Below are 22,481 nucleotides of genomic sequence, written 5' to 3'. Positions count from 1 at the left end.
CTTTCTTTCGGTGGTATTTGATTGCCTGTGCGGTTTTTATTTTTTGCGCTATTAAAAAAAAAGGCTGACAATTTTGAGGAAAAAAAAATATATTTTGGACTTTTTGCTATAAAACATGTCCAGTAAAAAAAAATGCAAAAATCAAATTTAGTCATAAATTTCTGCCAAAATGTATTCTGCGACATGTCTTTGCTAAGAAAAAACCCAATACGTGTAAATTAATTGGTTTACGTGAAAGTTATAGAGTTTACAAATGGCGGGAAAGATACTGGGATTTTTAATTTTTATTTATACTAATAATGGCAGCGATCAGCGACATATGGCGGCAATCAGCGACATATGATGGCGACCAGCGACTTATGGCGGGACTGCGGTGGACATTTTGACACTGGGGGGGGGACTGACTTGGGGTCACTGACATCCCCAGTGACACCAATACAGTGATCAGTGAAAAAAACCCACTGAAACTGTACTAATGTCACTGGGGAGGAAGGGGTTAACATTTTTAGAATTTGCTGTGTAAGGGGAGTGTTTTACTAGGGGGCGGGGGTGTGTACTGGACAGGGGGGAGGGAGGGGGGAGCTGATCGAGGGAGAGAAACTCTTCTCTCCCTCTGCAGCTTGTCGGCGAACTGTCACAGAGCAGGGCTGTGTGTAAACAATGCAGCCCTGCTCTGTGTCAGTGATCACCGTTCATCGCGGGAAAATGGCCGGTAAAAACCGGCCGTGACCTGGCGGCGGAGACCCGCTGCTGACACCCGCGGGACACCCTACCTGTTTTGAAGGCAGCCGTTTTAAAACGTGCTTTTGCCTACGAGCACCGCCCTGCCGCCGTTTATATGCGGTGGCTGGGCGGCAAGTGGTTAAATTACAATAGGACTTATGTTACAATTGTATATGCTATATTATTTTTTTTGTAATTTGCCATATTTTTTCCACAAAATTGGATTTGCCCTTTAAGTCCCAACATTTTGTAACATTCCTTCTTTCCTATTATAGTAGTCACCGCAGCATGTTTAAAAATATCAGCTGCTCCGTGCAGGACACCAGAATGAAATCTAAAGAAGCACTATACATCACTGCATCTCACATTTTAAAGATAAATATTAATTGCTAAACGATCACTCATATGGACTAAAGCTAGCCATACACTGTTGTTTCTTTTATTTTTTTTTCTCAATCAGCCATCAGGCTGAATGAAAAAAAAAAACTAACATATTCCTCCATCCTCACAAAGAAGGTGGTTGGAAAACTCCCCTGCTGGGACATTGTATTCTCAGAGCAGCTCCTGTTTTTGTCAAAACACACTAATCAGCAGCTGCAGCCCATTATGTAGTATACACAATGTCTCCTCACTACCTGATGCAGTCATGCTCAAGACCTCCTTATGTATCCTCCACCATGCTCATAAATTGTTCTCCAAATATCCTTATGTAGAGCAACCATATACAGACCAATTATTTGCACCTTATGAATAAAACTTTTTGGAGTGACGGGAATAACATTTTTACAAAATCTATTCCCCTTATACACTTACGCACAACTACGCCAGGCCATTAAAGCCCAAATAGCTCTCACTGACTCCAATTTATTAGTACTCTAAAGCTAGATAAGGTGACCCTGTAAAGGAAACAGTCAAAACCGGGGTCTGGATATTGTTATTCTTTTTCTAGAAATGAATGTGACTAGATATCAAAAAATTTGGTTGAGATGTATTGCTATGGTGCTCCAGATACAACCCAATAATTGGGAGGAATTTGAGGACACTACTGGCCTTGGTAGTCTCCTCCCGTGACCAGATGATTCAGATGAAACGGTTTCACCAAATATACTACTCCCATGTCAAACTAAAGGCTTTGGACAACTCTGACCATGACCACAGTTTTAAAGGACGTAACGTATGTGCAGACTGTTTCATGCTACGTGGCAATGTCAGTATATTTAAAGCTGAGGTCCAGCTTTACTTTGGGCCAAACAGCTGAATACAGTATACATCACTGTGTTCCAGGTATGAAAGGAGAGCTTCCCGCCTCACACCTGGAACAAAATAGAGTCAGGCTGAACTTGAATATAAAGCTTCCTCTGACTAGCTGAATTGGATTTCTTGATGTTATCAGCCCATCTCTCTGACACAGCCAAGTAAAAGAAGTTTTGTATTCGCTGATAGAATACAAAGCTGCCTATGAATGGCTGAGCACTGATCAACAAGGCACAGTTTTGTTCCATGTGTGAGACGGGAAGGTCTTGTTTTACACCCACAGCACAGTGTATACTGTATGTAGCTGAGGCTACATATATTTTATATAGCACGCCCAGCGGGTGCACATGTTAATGTTGGAAATAGTTTAGGCCAGCTTGACCCAAATGAACCATCTAAAATTAATGTAAAGCTGCATATCAACTTTAAGCCTTCTGGTGTCAAATATCTGACTTTCTAGCTGTGCCATTTTCCCTTTCACAAATATTCAATGCAAATGTGAGTATCAGCCACATATCATAAAGCCCTCCTGTCCCACAACCACTCTGATACATAGATTAAAATGTAGATGATAAAATTAAAATTCATGTAAAATTCAATACAAAGCATCTGTAAAAAAATAAAATAAAATAAAAATCTGTTACTTTCAGGCTTATGAGCACCGAATGTATTTAAATTATTATTCAAGTAAATAGGTTTTAGTTTTTGGTTGAGTGGACTCCCTTTATTTTCTGTTAATGTGACCATACAACCTTAACAGAGGTTCTTTGGAAACTTTTTTTAAAGTGTGTTGTATGTTTCACTTTTGGAAAGATACTGCTTAAATTCTGTTCTAGAGTCTACACAGAAGTGTGCAGAAATCACCAATGCACACAATCACCAGTGAAAGAGGTTCTAACCCTTTTTATCTAAAACTTAGCAAGAGTTAGCTGGAACTAGGCATTAAAACAATTGAACATGGATGTAGAATTGGAAGAGACATCTAAAACAGATCTCTCCTGAATGAGACACTTACAATTTGCAATGTTTGATGCAGTGTTGGCAACTACAATACATATAGTTAACATGACAGAAAAACAATTACCTTCTGCTGTATGTTGTAAGGTGACAATGACACAACGAACTCGTAAATCAAGGATAAGATCTTGTATGGATTGCAGCATGTCATTGGGGATCTCAAGTGCTGTCAGAGATTCATAACTAAGCCTGAAAAACACAAAAAGTTAAATTTTTAAAAAAACTTTCTACAACACAGTTTACCTTTGCATTTAATGTATATTTTCAGTAAAATTGGAAACATTTTTCATTGAAACCATAGAGAAATATAAACAGCAAGCATTTTTGCAACTTAAGGAATTCAGCCACTTTCATTCATGCAAGCATTCTAAGGGTGCATGCCACCTCATGGACTTATCTGTTATTTTTACATCACTCCACACTTCTGCTGCCCATTCACAGAAGAATTTGTATTCTGTAAATGGATTTACATAACACAAAGCACTCTGTCTTTGGGCAGGAGGGGGCACAGCAGCTACAAGAAACTCTGCAGCTACAGGAGCTGAAACCAGAAGGCCTTCATAGTAATGGATAGTTTAATCCCCAGAGTTCCAGCAAAGTTCCAGCAAAATGCAAAAGTGACATGCACCTGGTTGGACTTAACTCATAGTAATCCAACATATAATGCAAAGTGGCTGCATTCCTGGTGTTCAGTTTTGAAGAATAATGTTATAAAGAACTCACCCTCCTAAAAGAGCCCCAGCTAAATAAACAACAGTGCTTTAGTACTTCAGCCTACGGACAAACAAGATACTTACAGGCACTGTCTTGCAAACAAGAGTACTGTCTTGTGGGGGTAGTTGAGAGCAAAGCTGACCTAATTTTAGTTAACCACTTGCCCTCCTGAGGATTTACCCCCCTTAATGACCAGGTCTTTTTTTGCTGTTTGGCGCTGCACTAATTCAACTGATAATTGCGCGGTCGTGCAATGCTGTACCCAAACGAAATTTACGTCCTTTTTTTTCACACAAATAGAGCTTTCTTTTGGTGGTATTTGATCACCTGTGCGCTTTTTATTTTTTGCGCTATAAACAAAAAAACACGAAAATTTAGAAAAAAACTGATATTTTCTACTTTCAGCTATAAAAAATATATCGTAAACTCAAAGTTAGTCATAAATTTAAGCCAAAATGTATTCTGCTACATGTTTTTGGTAAGAAAAATCCCAATGAGTGTATATTGATTGCTTTGTGTGAAAGTTATAGCGTCTACAAACTATGGTATAGATACTGCAATTTATTCCTTTTTTTGCTATACAGCGCTGCATTAGTTTAACTGACAATTCCGCGGTCATGCAATGCTGTACATAAACGAAATTTATGTCCTTTTTTTCGCACAAATAGAGCTTTCTTTTGGTGGTATTTGATCACCTGTGCGCTTTTTATTTTTTGCGCTATAAACAAAAAAACATGAAAATTTTGAAAAAAAACTGTATATTTTACTTTTAGCTATAAAAAATATATAGTAAATTCAAAGTTAGTCGTAAATTTAGGCCAAAATGTATTCTGCTACATATCTTAGGTAAAAAAAATCCCAATAAGTGTATATTGATTGCTTTGTGTGAAAGTTATAGTGTCTACAAACTATGGTATAGATACTGTAATTTATGCCATTTTTTTGCTATACAGCGCTGCGCTAGTTTAACTGACAATTGCGCGGTCATGCAATACTGTACATAAATGAAATTTATGTCCTTTTTTTCACACAAATAGAGCTTTCTTTTGGTGGTATTTGATCACCTGTGTGCTTTTTATTTTTTGCGCTATAAACAAAAAAAACCCCAAAATTTAAAAAAAAAACAATATTTTTTCATTTCTGTCATAAAAAATATCCAAAAATCTAAAATTTCGTCATAAATTTAGGCCAAAATGTATTCTGCTACATGTTTTTGGTAAAAAAAAATCCCAATAAGTGTATATTGATTGCTTTGTGTGAAAGTTATAGCATCTACAAACTATGGTATAGATAATTTGAAATTTACACAGCTTTTACTTTCTGACTGCCCATCACATTTCTTGAGGTGCTAAAATACCAGGATAGAACAAACACCCCCAAATGACCCCTTTTCGGAAAGTAAACACCCTAAGCGATTTGCTGAGAGGCATATTGTGTCCATGGAAGATTTATTTTTTCGCTCTCACTTGACATGCTCAGAATCCTGTAGGCCTCTTCACTAGTGTAACTTTGGTTGGACATTTTGGCCACTAAATTTATAGGTACCTAGTGAGACTCACGGGAAAAAGAGCGCCTGGCTGTCAGGGACTGCTTGAACCGCTACAAAAAATTTACCGACAAGTTCTAACAGAGATCAGGCCTGATTCTGTGAACACTGCAGTTTTGTGTGTAATGTATCAAGTGACAGTTATCTACTGACACTGCACTTGCTGGAGGAGAAGGGGGGCGTAGGGGCTAAACGCAGGTGCTGGCAGGTGTCGGGGCTGATCCCGCTAACACTGCATTTACATATAGTAATGTGAACGCTGGTATAGTGCTGATCTGATCAAAGATATTGATCCAATCAGACACTATGCTAGCAATGGAGGTTTAGCGTGCAAGTGAGCGTGTTCCTGGCAATCAAGGGGTCAAATGTGATTAATGGTGTACTAGCGGCAATCTGACGCTATCTGGGAGGGGCGCTGACGCTAACACTATCGGACGTCACCAGTGACACTAATACAGTGATCAGTAAAAATCTGTAATCAATGACACTGGTGACAGGGCAGTGAAGGGGTTTAATTGGGGGGGGGGGGCGATCAAGGGGTTAAATGGGATTACTGGTGTACTAGCGGGCAAACTGGCGCTATCTGGGAGGGGCGCTAACACTATTGGAAGTCGCCAGCGACACTGATACAGTGATCAGTAAAAATCTGTTCACTGTGATCAGTGACACTGGTGACAGGGCAGTGAAGGGGTTAACGGGGGGGGGGGGGGGTGATCAGGGGGTTAAATGTGACCTAGGTGTGTGCTAACTGTAAATGTGTAGTGCTTTACTCATGTTTACTGTGTCTTCAGGCAGAGAAGAATGATATCATATCCTGTCCTGTGTAAATGTCAACACAGGACAGGATAGGACTGGGACCGATCATCCGATTTCAGCCGGACATCACTGGCTGAAACCGAATGATTGATCCCTCGGGGATCAAATGGTAACAGCTGTGGGTCGGCGGGGGCGTGCCCCCCTGCCCGCGAAAACCTCAGGAGCGCAGAGCACGTTTCAAAAACATGCTTTTGCGCAGCCGTGCCGCCCTGCCACCGTTTTAATACAGTGGCTGGGCGGCATGAGGTAAATTATAAAATCTTTAAACTGCTGAATGTAATTGAACATTTAGATGTACCCTAGAAACTTTTATAAATATTACTAGGGGCACATGTACCACTGGTTTGGAAACCATAATCTGAACAGGAAAAAATATGACTTGATTTTAACCATTGGTTCTTCCATACCTGACAGTCTTGACAACATGAGCTAACCAGGGCCCAGACAGTTCACTCTTTAACTCCCAGCCACCATACTGCTTTAAGTCCTCTTCACTAATAGTAAATGGGAGCAAGGCTCCGCGGATGAGCTTCACAAGGGACTGCATCACCTCCTGAATCATTTTCTAGAGCAAAAATAAAGAAAAAAAAATGACAAATGACAAAATATACATAAGTATATTAACAAGGAAAAGCTCAGGAGAAGAGAGCATAGAAGGATGACACCAAAATAAGAACAAAGGGAGGTTCTAATGACAGTATGGCTAGTGCGGTGATACACAACTGGAGGAACAAAAATAGAATACAAAAGCTTTACGTCACTTTCCTCCTTCAACAATAGAAAAATGGAGAGAGATTACTTTGGCATTAGTTTTATACCTGAAGTTATTCTAGTAACATTTAAACTATCTGCAATCATTTGGTACTTCATTTAGCAAGACTCAGCTGACCAACATATCACTTTAGTATATTCCAAAAATGGCCAGAGTACAAACTTCATTCACACATATTGTTAGAAAGAGCATGGTGTCAGAACACCTCCAGTACACTATGGTAGTTACCTTACCTTGAAATCATTTGGCCTTTGTTTTACATTTTTTCTCTGTTTTTCCATTTGTCCTGATTTTTCTGCTGTCTAAACCGAAAACACAATGAAAACTGTAAGTACAAGCATACAAAACAAATCAAGGCTAACATTTTTTTTATTAACGTATCATCTCCGTATGCATAAAAGTTTCACATTTAAACAAACTGTGAAAGCCATTAACTTTGTACTTTCCCACACACTCACAGCTTGATTAGAAAATAAGTTCTTGGTACAGCATAATCATGTGTTCCATCATCAGAAATATCAGAACATATATTCTATGAAATTATAGAAATTACTGCGTCAGTAAATATGGCTTCAAATAAGACACTGCATGTTGATCCAGCCATAGAGCAAATGAGGTGACCAACTTTGACACTGCTTGTAACAATTATACTATGGATGCAAAGTCAACCTATATTTCAGCATGCAATGTCTTTCCTATAGGGACAAAAAAAAATCAACTATTTCACTGCATACACAAAGCACAATGAATGAGCTGAAAATACTGAACGTTGAAGATTCATAGGGGTCAATTCACCAAGAGGTAAACAGCGCATCCGGTATTTAACTTCTGAACATGAAATTCATGATACAATGCATGTTAATTACTGCATGAGTTAAGTTTTAAAAATTTTGTTATTTTTAACGCTTGGTTTTGTGCATTATTTACCACAGACAGGTTGCAGCAGGAAATAAACATTTAGCAGTCATATTCCTACCACTGCTAAATAGGACAGTTGAGCTCAGAGCTACTGGTTGTTAAGGAGTCAGCACCTGCTGGAGCCCTAACAACCATGATTAATTCCTGCTGTCAGCGTGGGATTCCTTGCTGACAGCTGAATGTAAATAAAAAGTCGACAGTTAAAAGAAAAAAAAAAAAAGGTGGTTGGGGGGGGGGGACTAGCAAGCACCCTCAACAAGGTGGGGGGGTGCTTTGGGGGGGGACCTCCCCTCCAAGGCACCTTGTCTCCTTGTTGATGAGGACAAGGACCTCTTCCCCACATCCCTGGCCCAGTGATTGCGAGGGTGATGGGGTAACTTATCGAAACCTGGAAGACCCATTCAACAAGGGGGTCCCAGATTCTGCCCCCCCCGTGTGAATGAGTATGGGGTACACAGATAGACTTACAGTTTTTGACAAGTCCTTTATTAAAAAAAAAAAAGCAGTAGGTATTATGCGGTAGTTACCAAGCGTTTGTTACCACATAAACCTGTAGTGAATTCAACATTTTTCATATCAACCGACTGCCCTCCAATCTGATCAATGGAAGGGACCCCCTTCAATTTTTTTTAGTGGAGTGGATCAGATTGGATGTAGGTCGACACCACACCAAGTCCGTTTACATCCTCTACTCTATATAGGAAAAGAGAGGGTCTGATCAGGTCCGCCTGAAAAATAGACAGACAGACCCGATCAGACTGATAGTGTGAAAGGGGCCTTAGAAATCAAAATGCCCTGCTAGTAAAAACTACAAAAACAATTTAGTATAGAAAAGGATTCTACAATAAAGAAAACTTTCCCTGAAGAAACAAGAAGGCTGCCATCGTTGCATTCTCATTCTGCAAATACTAGCTGTGCTATAGTAAATCTTGCCATACATGGATTGTTTTTTTGTTTTGTTTTTTTTACAGGCTGAATAAAAAAAAAAAAAAAAAAAGATTAATCTATCTACGATACACAGCACAGATTGACACACCTCCCACTGTGACTATTATTTCTTTACAAATTTCCAAAAACCCGAACAGTGGCTGCATCTTCTAGGAATCGGACAAAATTTGTACAGTGTATCTATCCCTAGCTTCAATAATTTCAGTCACTGACCTGGAACAGGAATATACATTTAGAATTCAGATTTAATTTTGTTGTGGTTGTGCTTAGTCTGCAAATGAAAAAGTACCTAGCATTTTCAGAAGAAGCTGCAATGGCAGTTGCCCATTTTGGTGTCGGGAAGGATCTCCTTTAAGATAAACCAAAACTGAACAATTCTATATTGTGAATTGGTATAATCATTGTGGTTCATTTACTAATGACAAATAGACCGTGCACTTTGGAACTGCACATTCTCCCCAGAGGTTAATGGATGTGGTGAAGCTTCACTTAACAGAATACCCAATCAGGTGCAAGGGAAAAAAAAAAACAAAAAAAACAGCATTTTTGCTTGCACGATTGGATGATGGAAATCAGTGCACTTGCAAAGTGCACGATCATTGTGCATTTAGGTAAATCAACCCCAATGTGTTCATATGTACAATTCAACACCTAGTGGCCACTACTGGAAATATAAATTGGAGACCATAGTTAAAAATCAGGCTTCATCTTTTATTCTCCAAAAAATGACACTAGTCACTTTGAACTGCAAGCATGGAGGCTGGAATCAGAATGGCAAAAGGATGAGCACATTCTTCGCCATCTTTTTGGGGATATCAGCCGTAATGCCTGGAGCTTTAGAAGGGAAGAGGGGCATTAACCTCCTTAGTTCTTAACGTTAAAAATTAAGTTGACAAAAAAAGCATTAACACAGTTTCCTTATTATTTTACATGGCTCTCCATAGACAATCACAGTGGTTTTTTTTTTGGGGGGGGAATTAAATAGGGTATTTTGGCCAGAGCATGTGCAAAAAAAATGCAACAATCACAGTTACAACAGGCAAAATATAACAATACCCACCTTTTCCGAATCAAGAGAATGTGATTGCTGGTGAATGGTTTTTTTTTTTTTTAACCAAGCAGATATGTTTTAAACAGAACAAATATTACTCAGTGAATGTGTCAAAAATCCTTTATAAATATGTCCCCTAGAATAGTCAATACCCCATGATTACACTTAGATTTTTAGCACAGTCATAGCTATACAGTTGTAAGGAGTCATCCAGGGTTCAAATTCAAAGTAATAAGAGGAGTGGCTTTGTAACCCAAAAGGTACATACCAGTTGAATGTGATGTCTTAAAGCAAAAAAGTCAACATTGGTAGTGTTGGAGGATGGCAGCACACATCCACCTACACATCATGTTGCTGAGTCAGTAATACATACAATAAAAGGTTGTAGATTACTGCCCTGCCTGCCACTTCAATCCAGCTGGGTTCTCATTGATACAGTGCAAGTACAGTCTGTGTAGTTATGTGGCTGCAATGTTGTACAGAGTACAAAGTTTCACATGACTTCTAATCAGTCAGCTCTGGGTCTGATCACAGTGGAAGACATTGAATGTCAGTCACTGCAACCCACTCTGCTCCTCCAGCATGCACTAGAGCAGGGGTGGCGAACAAGTTAGCCACAAAGAGCCAAAATTTTAAACTGTGAAAGTCAGAGAGTTACACCACGCAGTGACCTGCCAAAACAGACAAACACTCACACAAAAACACATAATTAAAACCATATTATTCACCATAACACTTTCTTCCCCTTACAAAACAACAATGTGTTCAAGAAGCACCTAGGTTTTAGAGGCAGAAAACAGGAAAAAAAAAAATTCTGAACTAATGGACTGCAGACACAGTACAGGAGATGACCAGAGACTGCGGACATAGTACAGGAGATGACCAGAGACTGTGGACAGCACAGGGATGACCAGAGACTGCGGACATAGTACAGGAGATGACCAGAGACTGCGAACATAGTACAGGAGATGACCAGAGACTGCGGACAGCACAGGGATGACCAGTGACTGTGGACAGCACAGGGATGACCAGTGACTGTGGACAGTACAGGAGATGACCAGAGACTGCGGACAGCACAGGGATGACCAGAGACTGCGGACATAGTACAGGAGATGACCAGAGACTGCGAACATAGTACAGGAGATGACCAGAGACTGCGGACAGCACAGGGATGACCAGAGACTGCGGACATAGTACAGGAGATGACCAGAGACTGCGGAAGGCACAGGGATGACCAGAGACTGCGGACAGCACAGGGATGACCAGAGACTGCAGACAGCACAGGGATGACCAGAGACTGCGGACAGCACAGGGATGACCAGAGACTGCGGACAGTACAGGAGATGACCAGAGACTGCGGACAGCACAGGGATGACCAGAGACTGCGGACAGTACAGATGACTGCTGACCTTTGGGGAGGTGGGGAGCGGGTACCTGAATTTGACAGGTACCCGCTCTTACTTCCGCAGAGTTTTTGTTTGATCTTACCTGTTCCTCGATCCAGCCGCGCGCTGTCTTCCCGGCTTCTGTAATGGCGCTCGGCATGACAGCCGGGTGCCCAGTGCGCATGAGCGAGAAGCACTTGCGCTTTGTGATTGGTCCGGCGGCTTCTGGGATCTGTCATGTGTCCTAGGTACCGCCTTACCATTCACAAAAAGCACCGCTTCTTGCGCATGCACACTTGGCACCCGGCTGTCATGCCCAGTGCCCACACTACAGAAGCCGGAAGACAGCACGCCGCTGGATAGAGGAACAGGTAAGATCAAAGAACAAGTAGTAAGTAAGAAGTAAGAGCGGGTACCTGTCAAATTCAGGTACCCGCTCCCCATCTCCCCAAAGAAAGATGAAACTTGGCAAAGAGCCACAGTATACAAAATATGATAAGAGGCAAAGAGCCGCATTCATTTTGCCCGGGAGCCGCACGCGGCTCGAGAGCCGCGTGTTCGCCACCCCTGCACTAGAGCGACAGGCTGGGACGGGGACAGGCGCGGATCCTGTAACCCAAACGGAAAGTATAGTAAAAAAGGTTTGCCCATACCTTTTCTTTAAAGGCTTAGTCTATTAAGATGAAATTGAACTACTATTTTTTGTTTGTTTTTTTTAGTTGTGGATAGGAGAAAGAATTAAAACCCATGTCAGTTTATTTTTTTCCTGTCTGTGCCTCAGTGGGGAGATTTCCTTTATTGCCTGTCATGTAGACAAAACAAAAAAGTCAGGAAATCACATCTCTTGTTTTTGATGCCAGTTCTAAAAGGTTAGATTTCCCGTCAATTTCTGTCTCAGGGACAATGATCCTTAGCACAAATACAGTAGAGATGGTGAATCTCCCCAGAGAGGATACACCAGACAGGGGTTCTAACTCTTCCCCACTACATCCAAAACTATACAGGAAGGAGTGGCCGGCCACACATTTAAATGCACCACATCCCCATACTTCCAAAACTAAGAAAAGAAAGGTTTTGGCCATACATACACTTTTGTCCTTGGTAGGTAGCTGTGAGTAAACAGCTTCAGTGCTTAGTAAGAACAAACTGACAAATCAGACCCTATAAAGCATGAGATGCATATGAAACTCAAGAGCTTTTATTTCATCAACTAAAAAACAAATGTGTATGGTGCAGCAAACCACATCAACCAAAATCAAATTCCACTTGTCTGAAGACATATTTCTAAAAGCCTAAATCTTACTTTTTGTGGGTAACTGCAATTATTTTCATGTTTAACTCAGCATGTATAACTCAGAACATTGAACTCCTATTATAATATAAATATATTTGGTAATATTTCTTGACCATACAGACTGTACTGTGTGAGGGTAGGACAGTGATTGTGATGCTGATAAAGAATACTTTTTTGATTTTATTATATGATGCCAACACATTTTTCAGCTCTTTACAGAGACCACTATATGGTTCACATCAAACTGTTGAAATAGAAGTGTATTAACCATTTGCCGCCTGCCCTATGGCCGAATGGCGGCCGGCAAATGTCATCAGCGTTCCGGGTGGACGCCATATGGCGTCCTCCCGCACATGCGCAGTTTGCACTCCTGCAGAGCCGCGATCTGTCACCGGCCGTGCACCTCGGACACAGCCGATGACAGATCTGAGTATCGGCCCCCGTTGCCAGTACCATGTGACCTGCTGTGACCAATCACCGCAGGTCACATGACAGTTGTATACAATGGATGGCTTCACTCATGCCATCCATTGTATACTAGTGTCTAGCTGTGAATGGTCACAGCTAATCACATCCACATGTCATGTGATTAGCTGTGGCCAAATCACAGCTAAGCACAAAAAAAAAAACAAAACAAAAAAAACCTGAATGAATCGATGTCATTCAGGTAAATGCTTGCTTATAGCAAAGTAATTCTTTGCTATAAGCAAATTGTGTAAAAAAAAAAAAAAAATACTGATCACTTCCCCAAAGTAGTACAATGTTACTATGGTAACATTGTACTACTTTGGTCATAGTGAAATGTCAGTGTCCCTGATCAACGCCATGCCAGTTATATGATGATGCTGTACTGCACTAGTGACAATATGTAAAAAAAAAAACAAAAAAAAAAGAGAAATTCATTTTTAAAATTTTTACGTCGTGAAGTACGTCGGACTGTCTACTTTGAAAAAAGGGGTCATTTGGGGGATATCTGTCCTGTCCTGACATTTGGGGGATATCTGTACCATTCTGACATTTGGGGGATATCTGTACTGTTCTGACATTCTTGGACCTCAAGAAATTAGATTGGCTGTCAGTACTTCAGGATTGATCAATATTCAGATCTATACCATAGTTTGTGAACTCTATAACTTTCCTACAAACTAAATAATACATCCTAATTTGGGTTATTTTCACCAAAGACATGTAGCAGAATACATCTCGGCCTAAATTTATGAAGAACAATTATTTATTTGCAAACTTTTATAACAGAAACAAAGAAAAACATGTGTTTTTTTCAAAAGTTTTGGTCTTTTTTTGTTAATTTAGCAAAAAATAAAAACCCCAGCGGTGATTAAATACCACCAAAAGAAAGCTCTAGTTGTGTGAAGAAAATGATAACATTTTAGTTTGGGTACAATGTTGTATGACTGCGCAATTGTCATTCAAAGTGTGAGAGCGCTGAAACCTGAAAACTGGCCTGGGCAGGAAGGTGTAAAATTGCCCGGTATTGAATTGCTTAATGATCGATAACAAGGCTGCTAGTTTGCCAATGAACAGACAAAATCTAAAGTATCACTAGACCAGGGGTGTCCAACCTTTTGACTTTCCTGGGCCACACTGGCAGAAGAGGAGTTGTCTTGGGCCACACATAAAATACACGAACAATAAGGAGAGCTGATGAGCAGAAAAAGTCGGGTAGATCACAAATTAACAATCGCTGATATAGATAATGTACTTATCTGAGTAACAAAACTTCACTTTTTTGTATTTAGAAAAGTAAAACATAAAACTAGTGTAATATTTGACACTTACATATCATTATCTGATTTGATGATAGTAGCAATTCACAACCAATTCTCAAGCTGCTCATCGGATATTTTGGTTCTAATTTTGCCCTTTGTGTGCTTCAGCCTAGAAAATATTTGCTCACAAATATAGGTGTTGCCAAAAACCGATGACATGAAGAAGGCATGATTGTGAGGAGTGGGATATTTTTCTTTGGGAAAACAAAATGTTGGCCACATGTGTTTGCTAAGTGTAAAAGCTTTTTTACAAAACAATTAAAAAAAAAAAAGATTTTACGGAAGTTTACAATTTTGTGTTGGGCCACATTTTTAGCTGTCTTGGGGCACAGGTTGGACACCCACTGCACTAGAAGTTGAAATTCCTTCCTGAATCTCCCAGAAACCAGGTGCTCATAGCACTTGATTGTATTCAAATCTACTGCTGGGACCACAAACATCTGCATCACTCCATCTAATCTTGCAGCCTCCTGGGTCTTCTGCTGCACTCTTCTGAGATCTTCCTTATAGTGAACAGACTTTGTTGTACTAAACAGGAAAGACTGAGTCAAGACCTACCTACACGCCAAATACTTTTCAGGGGAAAGACACTAGAGTACTAGCTGGTAGTTTTTGTTGTTTTGGATGACAGTTCTTTAGACAAGCGCAGTCAATCAGAAAAACACAATCTCATAACACATACCTGCTACTACTCCACTCTCTCCTAGACAACTGAGTCCAGATCTGACTGATGGCTACCATGGGCAGAAGCACTGAAGTGGTAGCAAGTGTGTGTTGCTGTGGACTTGTGTTTTTGTGAATGATGACCCTCATTTCTAGTGTTGTCATTCAAAATACAAGCTGCCAGCTAGTACTCATGTTTCTCTCCTATGAATAGCTGGGCATGCGGGTTTCGAATCATTCTTTCCTTTTAGCACTACAAAGTCAGTGCAGCACAAGGAGGATGCCAGAAGGGTGTAGCAGAAGAGGCAAAAGGCTGGATGGAGGGCTGATTGAAAAGGAGGGAGTTGATTCAGTGCTGGTTGTAGCTGTCCCATAGGAATGCCCATAAATTTGGCTTCATCTTTGGGTGGAGCTACAGCAAGCCAAATAAAAAACACTTTTCTTTTATTGGCAAACCAAGGCAAGGATCTAAACGGGAGAAAGTGCAATAGTCACTGGGTCCCCTGAAGTATTTTAAACATCTGGTGATATTTCTTCTTTAGCTCTTTTAGCTCTCTGGATGTACATAGTAGCAGTCATCAACTTGTGCCCGTTTTACTCAGCCAACTCATGCCTGTAAAGTAAAAGTTATCACTTTCACAGTGCAGGGGGCATGATAACACCATCCTTTGGTTCATGGGCTCTTCTCTTACTGGGTGCATAGGACCACATCCACCAGCTTTAGGATGAAGAGTGGGAGGAGATTGAGGAACATCAGTTTCTTGATCTCCTCTGTACGGAATTAAACTGGAAGCAATGATGATTTCGTCACTTAGCCTGCTTTCACACTGGTTTGCCTCAAAAATGCTTGAAAAATGACTAGCATTTCTGGAGCGTTTTTGGAGCATTGATTATAAATTAGCGCAACACATTAGGCGTTTTTGAAGCATTTTTCAAATGTTAGCGAACCCCCCCCCCCTTCACATCATCAGACCTTCCCACATGTGCGGTGCATTTTTGGAGCATTTTTGAAGTGTTTTTGAGGTGGTCACTATTGATTTCAATGGGAAGGGGCATTTTTTTTTTTTTAACTCCCCAAACATGCCTCAAAGATGCTGCAAGCGGGAGTTTTTACACCACAGTGCAAGCGCAACGCCTCAGTGTGAAAACATACATAGATATACATTCACAAACACAGGGAAGCAGTTTTCTTGAGCTTTTCAGGTGTTTTTTTTAACGCTAAAATGCTTGAAAAACTCCTCAGTGTGAAAACAGCCTTACAGGCCTTTTCAAAGCCATCATTCCCTGGCTGATACCTCCAGGGAAGCATGTAACCCAGCAGACCTCTGCTGGGTTAGATGCTTCGGAGGGCTTGGCAGACATTGGGGTGTATTAGATCCCCAATGTCTCCATAAAGAGCACCTGTCACCTGCCCCAGGCTCTTACTTTACATGTATACTAATTCACGATTAACTGCTATATGGTAAATGTCTGCGAGCAATAACCATCTGTACTATCGCCCATGCCATGTATGAATGCCAATTCACCCTGCACTGCTATATGGTAATTATCTGCGAGCAATATCCATCTGTACTATCGCCCATGTCATGTATAAATGCTAATTCACCCTGCATTGCTATATGGTAATCTATACTGCTTTTAAAATCCACCTCTAACTGAAGCTGATTCATAACTATCAATGTTCTTATTGGCCATTCTTACTGCTTCAAAAATCTTTAACTCTGGTCCATATTACTGTGGTGTTATTTTGCTCTTATTGTCTAACCCAAATTTATGAGCTGATCCTAATCTTTACAACTCTGCCCTCCTTGCTGTGATCTATCAGCCTCCTGGACAAGTATTAAGCTTCCTTGATGACTTCTCTGCCTAGCTGCCTTACTTTCTCTCTTTTGAAATTTCCAAAATCATTCTTTGTGACTTCAACATCCCTGTTAACCTTAACACTTCCGCTACCTCTAAACTTCTGAGCCTAACCACTTCTTTTGATCTAAAACAATAGACGCATGCTTCTACTCACTCTAATGGTAACTGCCTCGACCTTGTATTCTCCTACCTATGCACTCCTTGCAACTTCACCAACTTTCCTCTTCCTCTGTCTGATCAGTCCCTTGTTAGCTTCACTCTCTCCCTGGCTTCCTCTTCCTTGTCTTCCAACTACCAAACAGTTACCCGAAGAAACCTTCCCCATCTTAACCCTTCTCTTCTTTTTTTGGCAACAGATTGTCTCTATGACAAAATCTCAGCCCTGTCCTGCCCCAACCTGGCCACTTCTGTATACAATAGTTCACTGTCATCCACCGTGGACACATTGGCCCCCTCACTACACACATAATTGAGCCCCGACCACTACAGCCCTGGCAAACAGACAATACCAGATGCCTCAAAAAACGTAGCCATGCTCAAGCGTTTATGGCGTAAGACAAAGACCCAGCAAAACTTTGACCAATATAAATCTGCCCTTCAAAAATACAATTCTTGTCTCCACACCACCAAACAGACCTATTTTATCACTCTCATTAACACCCTCTCACGCAATCCCCATCAACTCTTTTCTACCTTTAACTCTCTACTTTGTCCTTCTTTACCTCCACCTACTAACTCACTCACTGCCCAGGCGATCGCTAATCACTTCAAAACTAAGATTGATTCAATTTGTGATGAGATCTCCACTGTACAGATATCTCCCTCACCCTACACTCCTTGTCCACCTGCACAATCTATACTTCCCTTGTTTAACCCAGCTACTATAGAAGAGGTTGGTAAAAGTTTTTCTAAAGCCCACCTAACCACCTGCCCCCTAGACCCTGTTCCCTCTCAAATACTATGGTCACCTTCTGGCTGTATCCTTCACTCTTTAACTCATATCTTCAATCTCTCCCTTTCTACTGTCATCTTCCCCAACTCTCTAAAACACGCGCTAGTCACCCCCATACTTAAAAAGGCCTTGCTGGAGCCAATCTTAGCAACATAAGACCCATCTCCTTACTCCCTTTTGCCTCCAAACTCCTTGAATGTCTAGTCTACAACCGGCTGGGCTGCCACCTTATTGAGAATAACCTTCTCTATCTCCTTCAGTCTGTATTTTGCCCACAACACTCCACAGAAACTGCTCTCCTAAAACTCACAAACAACCTACTAACCGCTAAAACCAATGGTCACTATTCTGTACTTTTACTCTTGGACCTCTGCATTGCCTTTGACACAGTTGAGCACCCCCTTCTCAAAAAACTCTATTTACTTGGTCTATGTGACTGTACTCTCCGTTGGTTTGACTAGTACCTATCTTACCGCACCTTCAGTGTCACTTACAGCTCTTACTTCCTCCTCTCCTACTCCTCCTACTGTCGGGGTCCCCCAAGGTTCTGTCCTTGGACCTCTCCTATTCTCGATCTACACTTCATCCTTGGGTCAGCTGATCACTTCCCATCGTTTCTAATACAATTTCTATGCTGATGACACACAAATCTATCGCTCTACTCCTCAGCTCACCCCATCAGTTTCCTCACGTATCACCGATTTACTAGCAGACATATTAGACTGGATGTCACACAATTTCCTAAAAATCAATCTATCTAAAATGGTCAGGATCAATAACACCACTATCAACCCATCCCTGCATGCCAGGGTGCTAAGGGTAACCCTGGATTCTGAACTATCCTTTCAGGCCCACATCGAATTTCTGTCCAAATCATGCCATCTCAACCTCCGCAACATCTCCAGAATATGCCCCTTTTTAACCAATGAAACCACAAAGCTCCTAATTCACTCCCTGGTTAGCTCTCTCCTCGACTACTGCAAATCCTTCCTCATTGGCTTACCTTTACATAGGCTTTCCCCCTCCAGTCCATCATGAATACTGCTGCCAGGCTCATCCTCCTTACCAACCGTTCAGTGTCTGTTACCCCTCTCTGCCAATCCCTCCACTGGCTTCCACTCGCCCAACGAATAAAATTAAAAATATTAACAACAACTTACAAAGCCATCCACAACTCCACCCCCAGCTACATCACCAACCTGGTCTCAAAATATCAACCAAATCGCTCTCTTCGATCCTCCCAAGACCTTCTGCTCTCTAGTTCCTGTGTCACCTCCTCTCATGCTCGCCTCCAGAACTTCTCCCGAGCTTCTCCAATCCTATGGAACTCCCTACCCCAATCTGTCCGGCTATCTCCTAATCTATCCACCTTTAGACCCTGAAAACCTCTTTAAAGAAGCCTATCCTGCTTCTACCTAGTAAACTGCCTTTTATTTCCTCTATCAGCTCATCCCCCCTCACAGCTATTACCTTTTGTATCACTCAACCCTTCCTCCTAGATTGTAAGCTCTAACAAGCCGGGCCCTCTGTTTCCTCTTGTACCAAACTGTATTGTAACTGTAATGTCTACCTTCATTTTGTAAAGCGCTGCACAAACTGTTGGTGCTATATAAATCCTGTATAATAATAATACATAGGATTTTGTTAATCCTTTGATATCCTGTGATAGCAATACATTTAAATAAAAAAAATGAATAAAAAAATACCAATAAAATGTATTAAACAAAAAAATAATGTAACGCCTGTTGTCCTGCACACCCCCACAAATGCAAAAGTGTACCCAGGTTGCACATGTGTATGTAAACTGTGATCACACCACACATGAGGTATCTCTGGGAATGGGAGGTATCAAAGTTAACTCTAAACTGATGAGCAGTAAAAGCCTTTGAAGAGTTGCCTATGAAGATTTGTATGGTACCATTGTTTTTCGCAATATCACAGGCACATGCAATTTTAGGCATGGAATGTTTGCTATTTAGTCGATGCAACCCCCTTTTGGGATAAAGGTTTTACACAGTCCGTGTTGAATGGTTTGTCTCATGCCTTTAACTGATATATCTGCAAGACAGCTTGTTCTTTTGAAAAACAACAGATGGATGCAGCCAACACATGTAAGAGTGGATAAGCTTCAATATAAAAATGTTTGCTTTTGGGTTTAATACTGCTTTAAGGACACAGTGCTCTAAAATCCAGCACTCAAAAGTAGTGTTTGACCCAAAAACAAAAATGTAATACACGGCAGTATAACAATCCTTAACCTCCCTGGAGGTATTCCCGAGTGTAGCTCGGGGTAACGTTTCAGTACCAACAGCGATAACCCCGAGCTACACTCGGGAATACCCTGCAGCATTGCTCCGGGATCTCTTCTTCACTTACCTTGTCCTGCGCTCCCGCGATGTCCCTCCTGCAGTGTCCCCTGTAATGTTCTCCGGCCGATGCCGGCATCTGTCTTCTGGGTTCCGTTCCCTGCGACATCAGAACGTACGGGGACGGAACGGCGGGAAATTTAAAATAGTGAAGAAGTGACATTCTAAATACACTAAAATCACATAGTAAAACATTACTGTATCAAACCATTTCACATACATTTTGTCCCGAGTGCTTTGTCCTGTGCCCTGCCTGCATTTTTACCGTTCTTTCTGCCTGGAAACTGAGAAATGTCCATGGCGTCCAAAAAGCGTCCCTTTATGTCAGAAGCGGTTTTAGACCAGCTAGAGAACAGCGATAGTAAATTAGAACCACTTGCAGAATTGAGTGATGATTCGTGGGGAAATTCGTCATCAGAAAAACGATTTTGCGACTTTGCTAAGTGATGTGCGAACTTGGCGCTATATTTCAAATTTCAGTGTTTTTGGTTTGATTATATTAGTGAATTAAATTTATTATTATTATATTATTTTTATGATTACTTATTAAATTATAATTTATTATTTCGGGTCTAAAATTTTAACATACCCGGGATGTTTACTAGACTCTTGTTCGGACAGATTTCAGTGAGTTATTCCTAAAAATTACAGGCCTACAATAAAAAAAAATACATATTTCCAAACAAAAAAATGTACCACTTTGAGCACAGAAAAAATGACATAATCAGACCGCTAGGGAGGTTACATGATGTGGTTAATTTTTTTTTTTTTTAGTCAACAGCATTGTCAGTCTGGGATTAGTGTAGTGTTAGCTGAACTTGCATACAAAATTAAAGCTGAATTCCAAACACCTCCTCCTAACACCTAATAAGCAGTTATATTTTTAAAGGTTTTACATAAATAATTGCTGACCATTATGAAAATTATGAGGTGTAAATGATTTGACGCAACTCACAACATCTGCCATGTTGCTGGACAGCTTGGCTTAAAGGAAATTGCAAAATAACAGGATCACCAGGTGAAAATAAAGGGTAAAAGCTTAAAGTAATGCAAACATCATATCTAAGAATTGGTGAGCAGCAATATGATATTTGTTTTTGGTTTTATTACCACTTTAAGCCCAATTCCTGGCAAACACTTTTTAGTGATTTTGGATATAGGAGAGAAAGTATCAAAACCTCTATACATTTTAAACAATTGTTTGTGGACCATTGTAGAGAATTCTCACTTACTATTTAAGGGGGGGGGGGGCTTTAAAAAAAAAAAGAGAGAGAGGGGACACAGAACATTTCTTTTTAACGTTGAGTTAAGGGTAAACACATTTTGTCAGATTTTTACTGCTGTCTGTGTCCCCACTAGGGGACTTCCCCTCACTTCCTGATGACTGATATCAGACAGAAAAAGAAATAAGTGAAAATCTCACAGAGCCCAAGACTGCAGTAGATCTAGGTGCTCCAGCATTTTCTGTTCTAGTTAGTTATGCTATATAAAATGGTTGTTTCTTCTTTCTCAATTTTCTTTGAAGCCCTGTACCAGATGTGTGTGTTGTGCTACGTTCACAAAGAGTAGCTCTGCTTTGTTAAATACACTGCTTAAATAAATGAAAGGAACACTTTGAAAACACATCAGATCTCAATGGGGAAAAATATCATGCTGGATATCTATACTGATATGGACTGGGTAATGTGTTAGGAACGTAAGGATGCCCCATCGTTTGATGGAAATGAAAATTATCAACCTACAGAGGACTGAATTCAAAGACACCCTGAAAATCACAGTGAAAAAATTATGCAGCAGGCTAGTCTATTTTGCTGAAATTTCATTGCAGCAACTCGAAATGGTACTCAGTAGTTTGTATGGCCCCACGTGCTTGTATGTATGCCTGACAATGTTGGGGCATGAGCCTAATGAGATGATGGATGGTGTCCTGGGGTATTTCCTCCCAGATCTGGACAAGGGCAGCACTGAGTGTGGGGTCATTCAATGGTATCAATTCCTTCGTCCTCCAGGAATTGCCTGCATACTCTCGCCACATGAGGCTGGGCATTATAGAGGTCTGCACGTCCCTCCATGGATATGCCTCCCCAGACCATCACTGACCCACCACCAAAACGGTCATGCTGAACGACGTTACAGTGGCAATGGGTCCAACAATGTTACAGGCAGTAAAATGTTCTGCACGGATTCTCCAGACCCTTTCACATCTGTCACGTGCTCAGGGTGAACCTGCTCTCATCTGTGAAAAGCACAGGGTGCCAGTGGCGGACCTGCCAATTCTGCTGTTCAATGGCAAATGCCAATCAAGCTGTGTGGTGCCAGGCAGTGAACACAGAGCCCACCAGGGCATCACTGAGCTCCAGGACAGTCTGAGGTGCAACCTGGCGGAATCAGATGGACTGAAACATGATATCC

At 41.0% G+C, this 22,481-nt stretch overlaps 1 protein-coding gene across 3 annotated transcripts in view; it reads right to left on the bottom strand.

Moving 5' to 3' along the window:
* Nucleotides 1-22,481, bottom strand: part of EXOC2 (exocyst complex component 2) — a 262,822-nt gene that overhangs the window by 85,217 nt on the left and 155,124 nt on the right. For all 3 annotated transcript variants that reach the window (XM_089686128.1, XM_089686129.1, XM_089686130.1), the window contains 3 exons: nt 7,076-7,144; nt 6,478-6,635; nt 3,062-3,183 (listed from right to left, as the gene is read on the bottom strand). In XM_089686128.1, coding sequence (XP_089542254.1) covers nt 3,062-3,183; nt 6,478-6,635; nt 7,076-7,144 — 349 coding nt within the window. The remainder of the gene's footprint in view (nt 1-3,061; nt 3,184-6,477; nt 6,636-7,075; nt 7,145-22,481) is intronic.

Source organism: Staurois parvus, unplaced genomic scaffold, assembly GCF_062004578.1.
Source record: "Staurois parvus isolate SC_StPar_1 unplaced genomic scaffold, SC_StPar_1.0 ptg000391l, whole genome shotgun sequence".
NCBI lineage: Eukaryota > Metazoa > Chordata > Amphibia > Anura > Ranidae > Staurois > Staurois parvus.
Note: the sequence above shows the minus strand (reverse complement) of the source record. Positions and strands in the feature narration are given on the sequence as shown.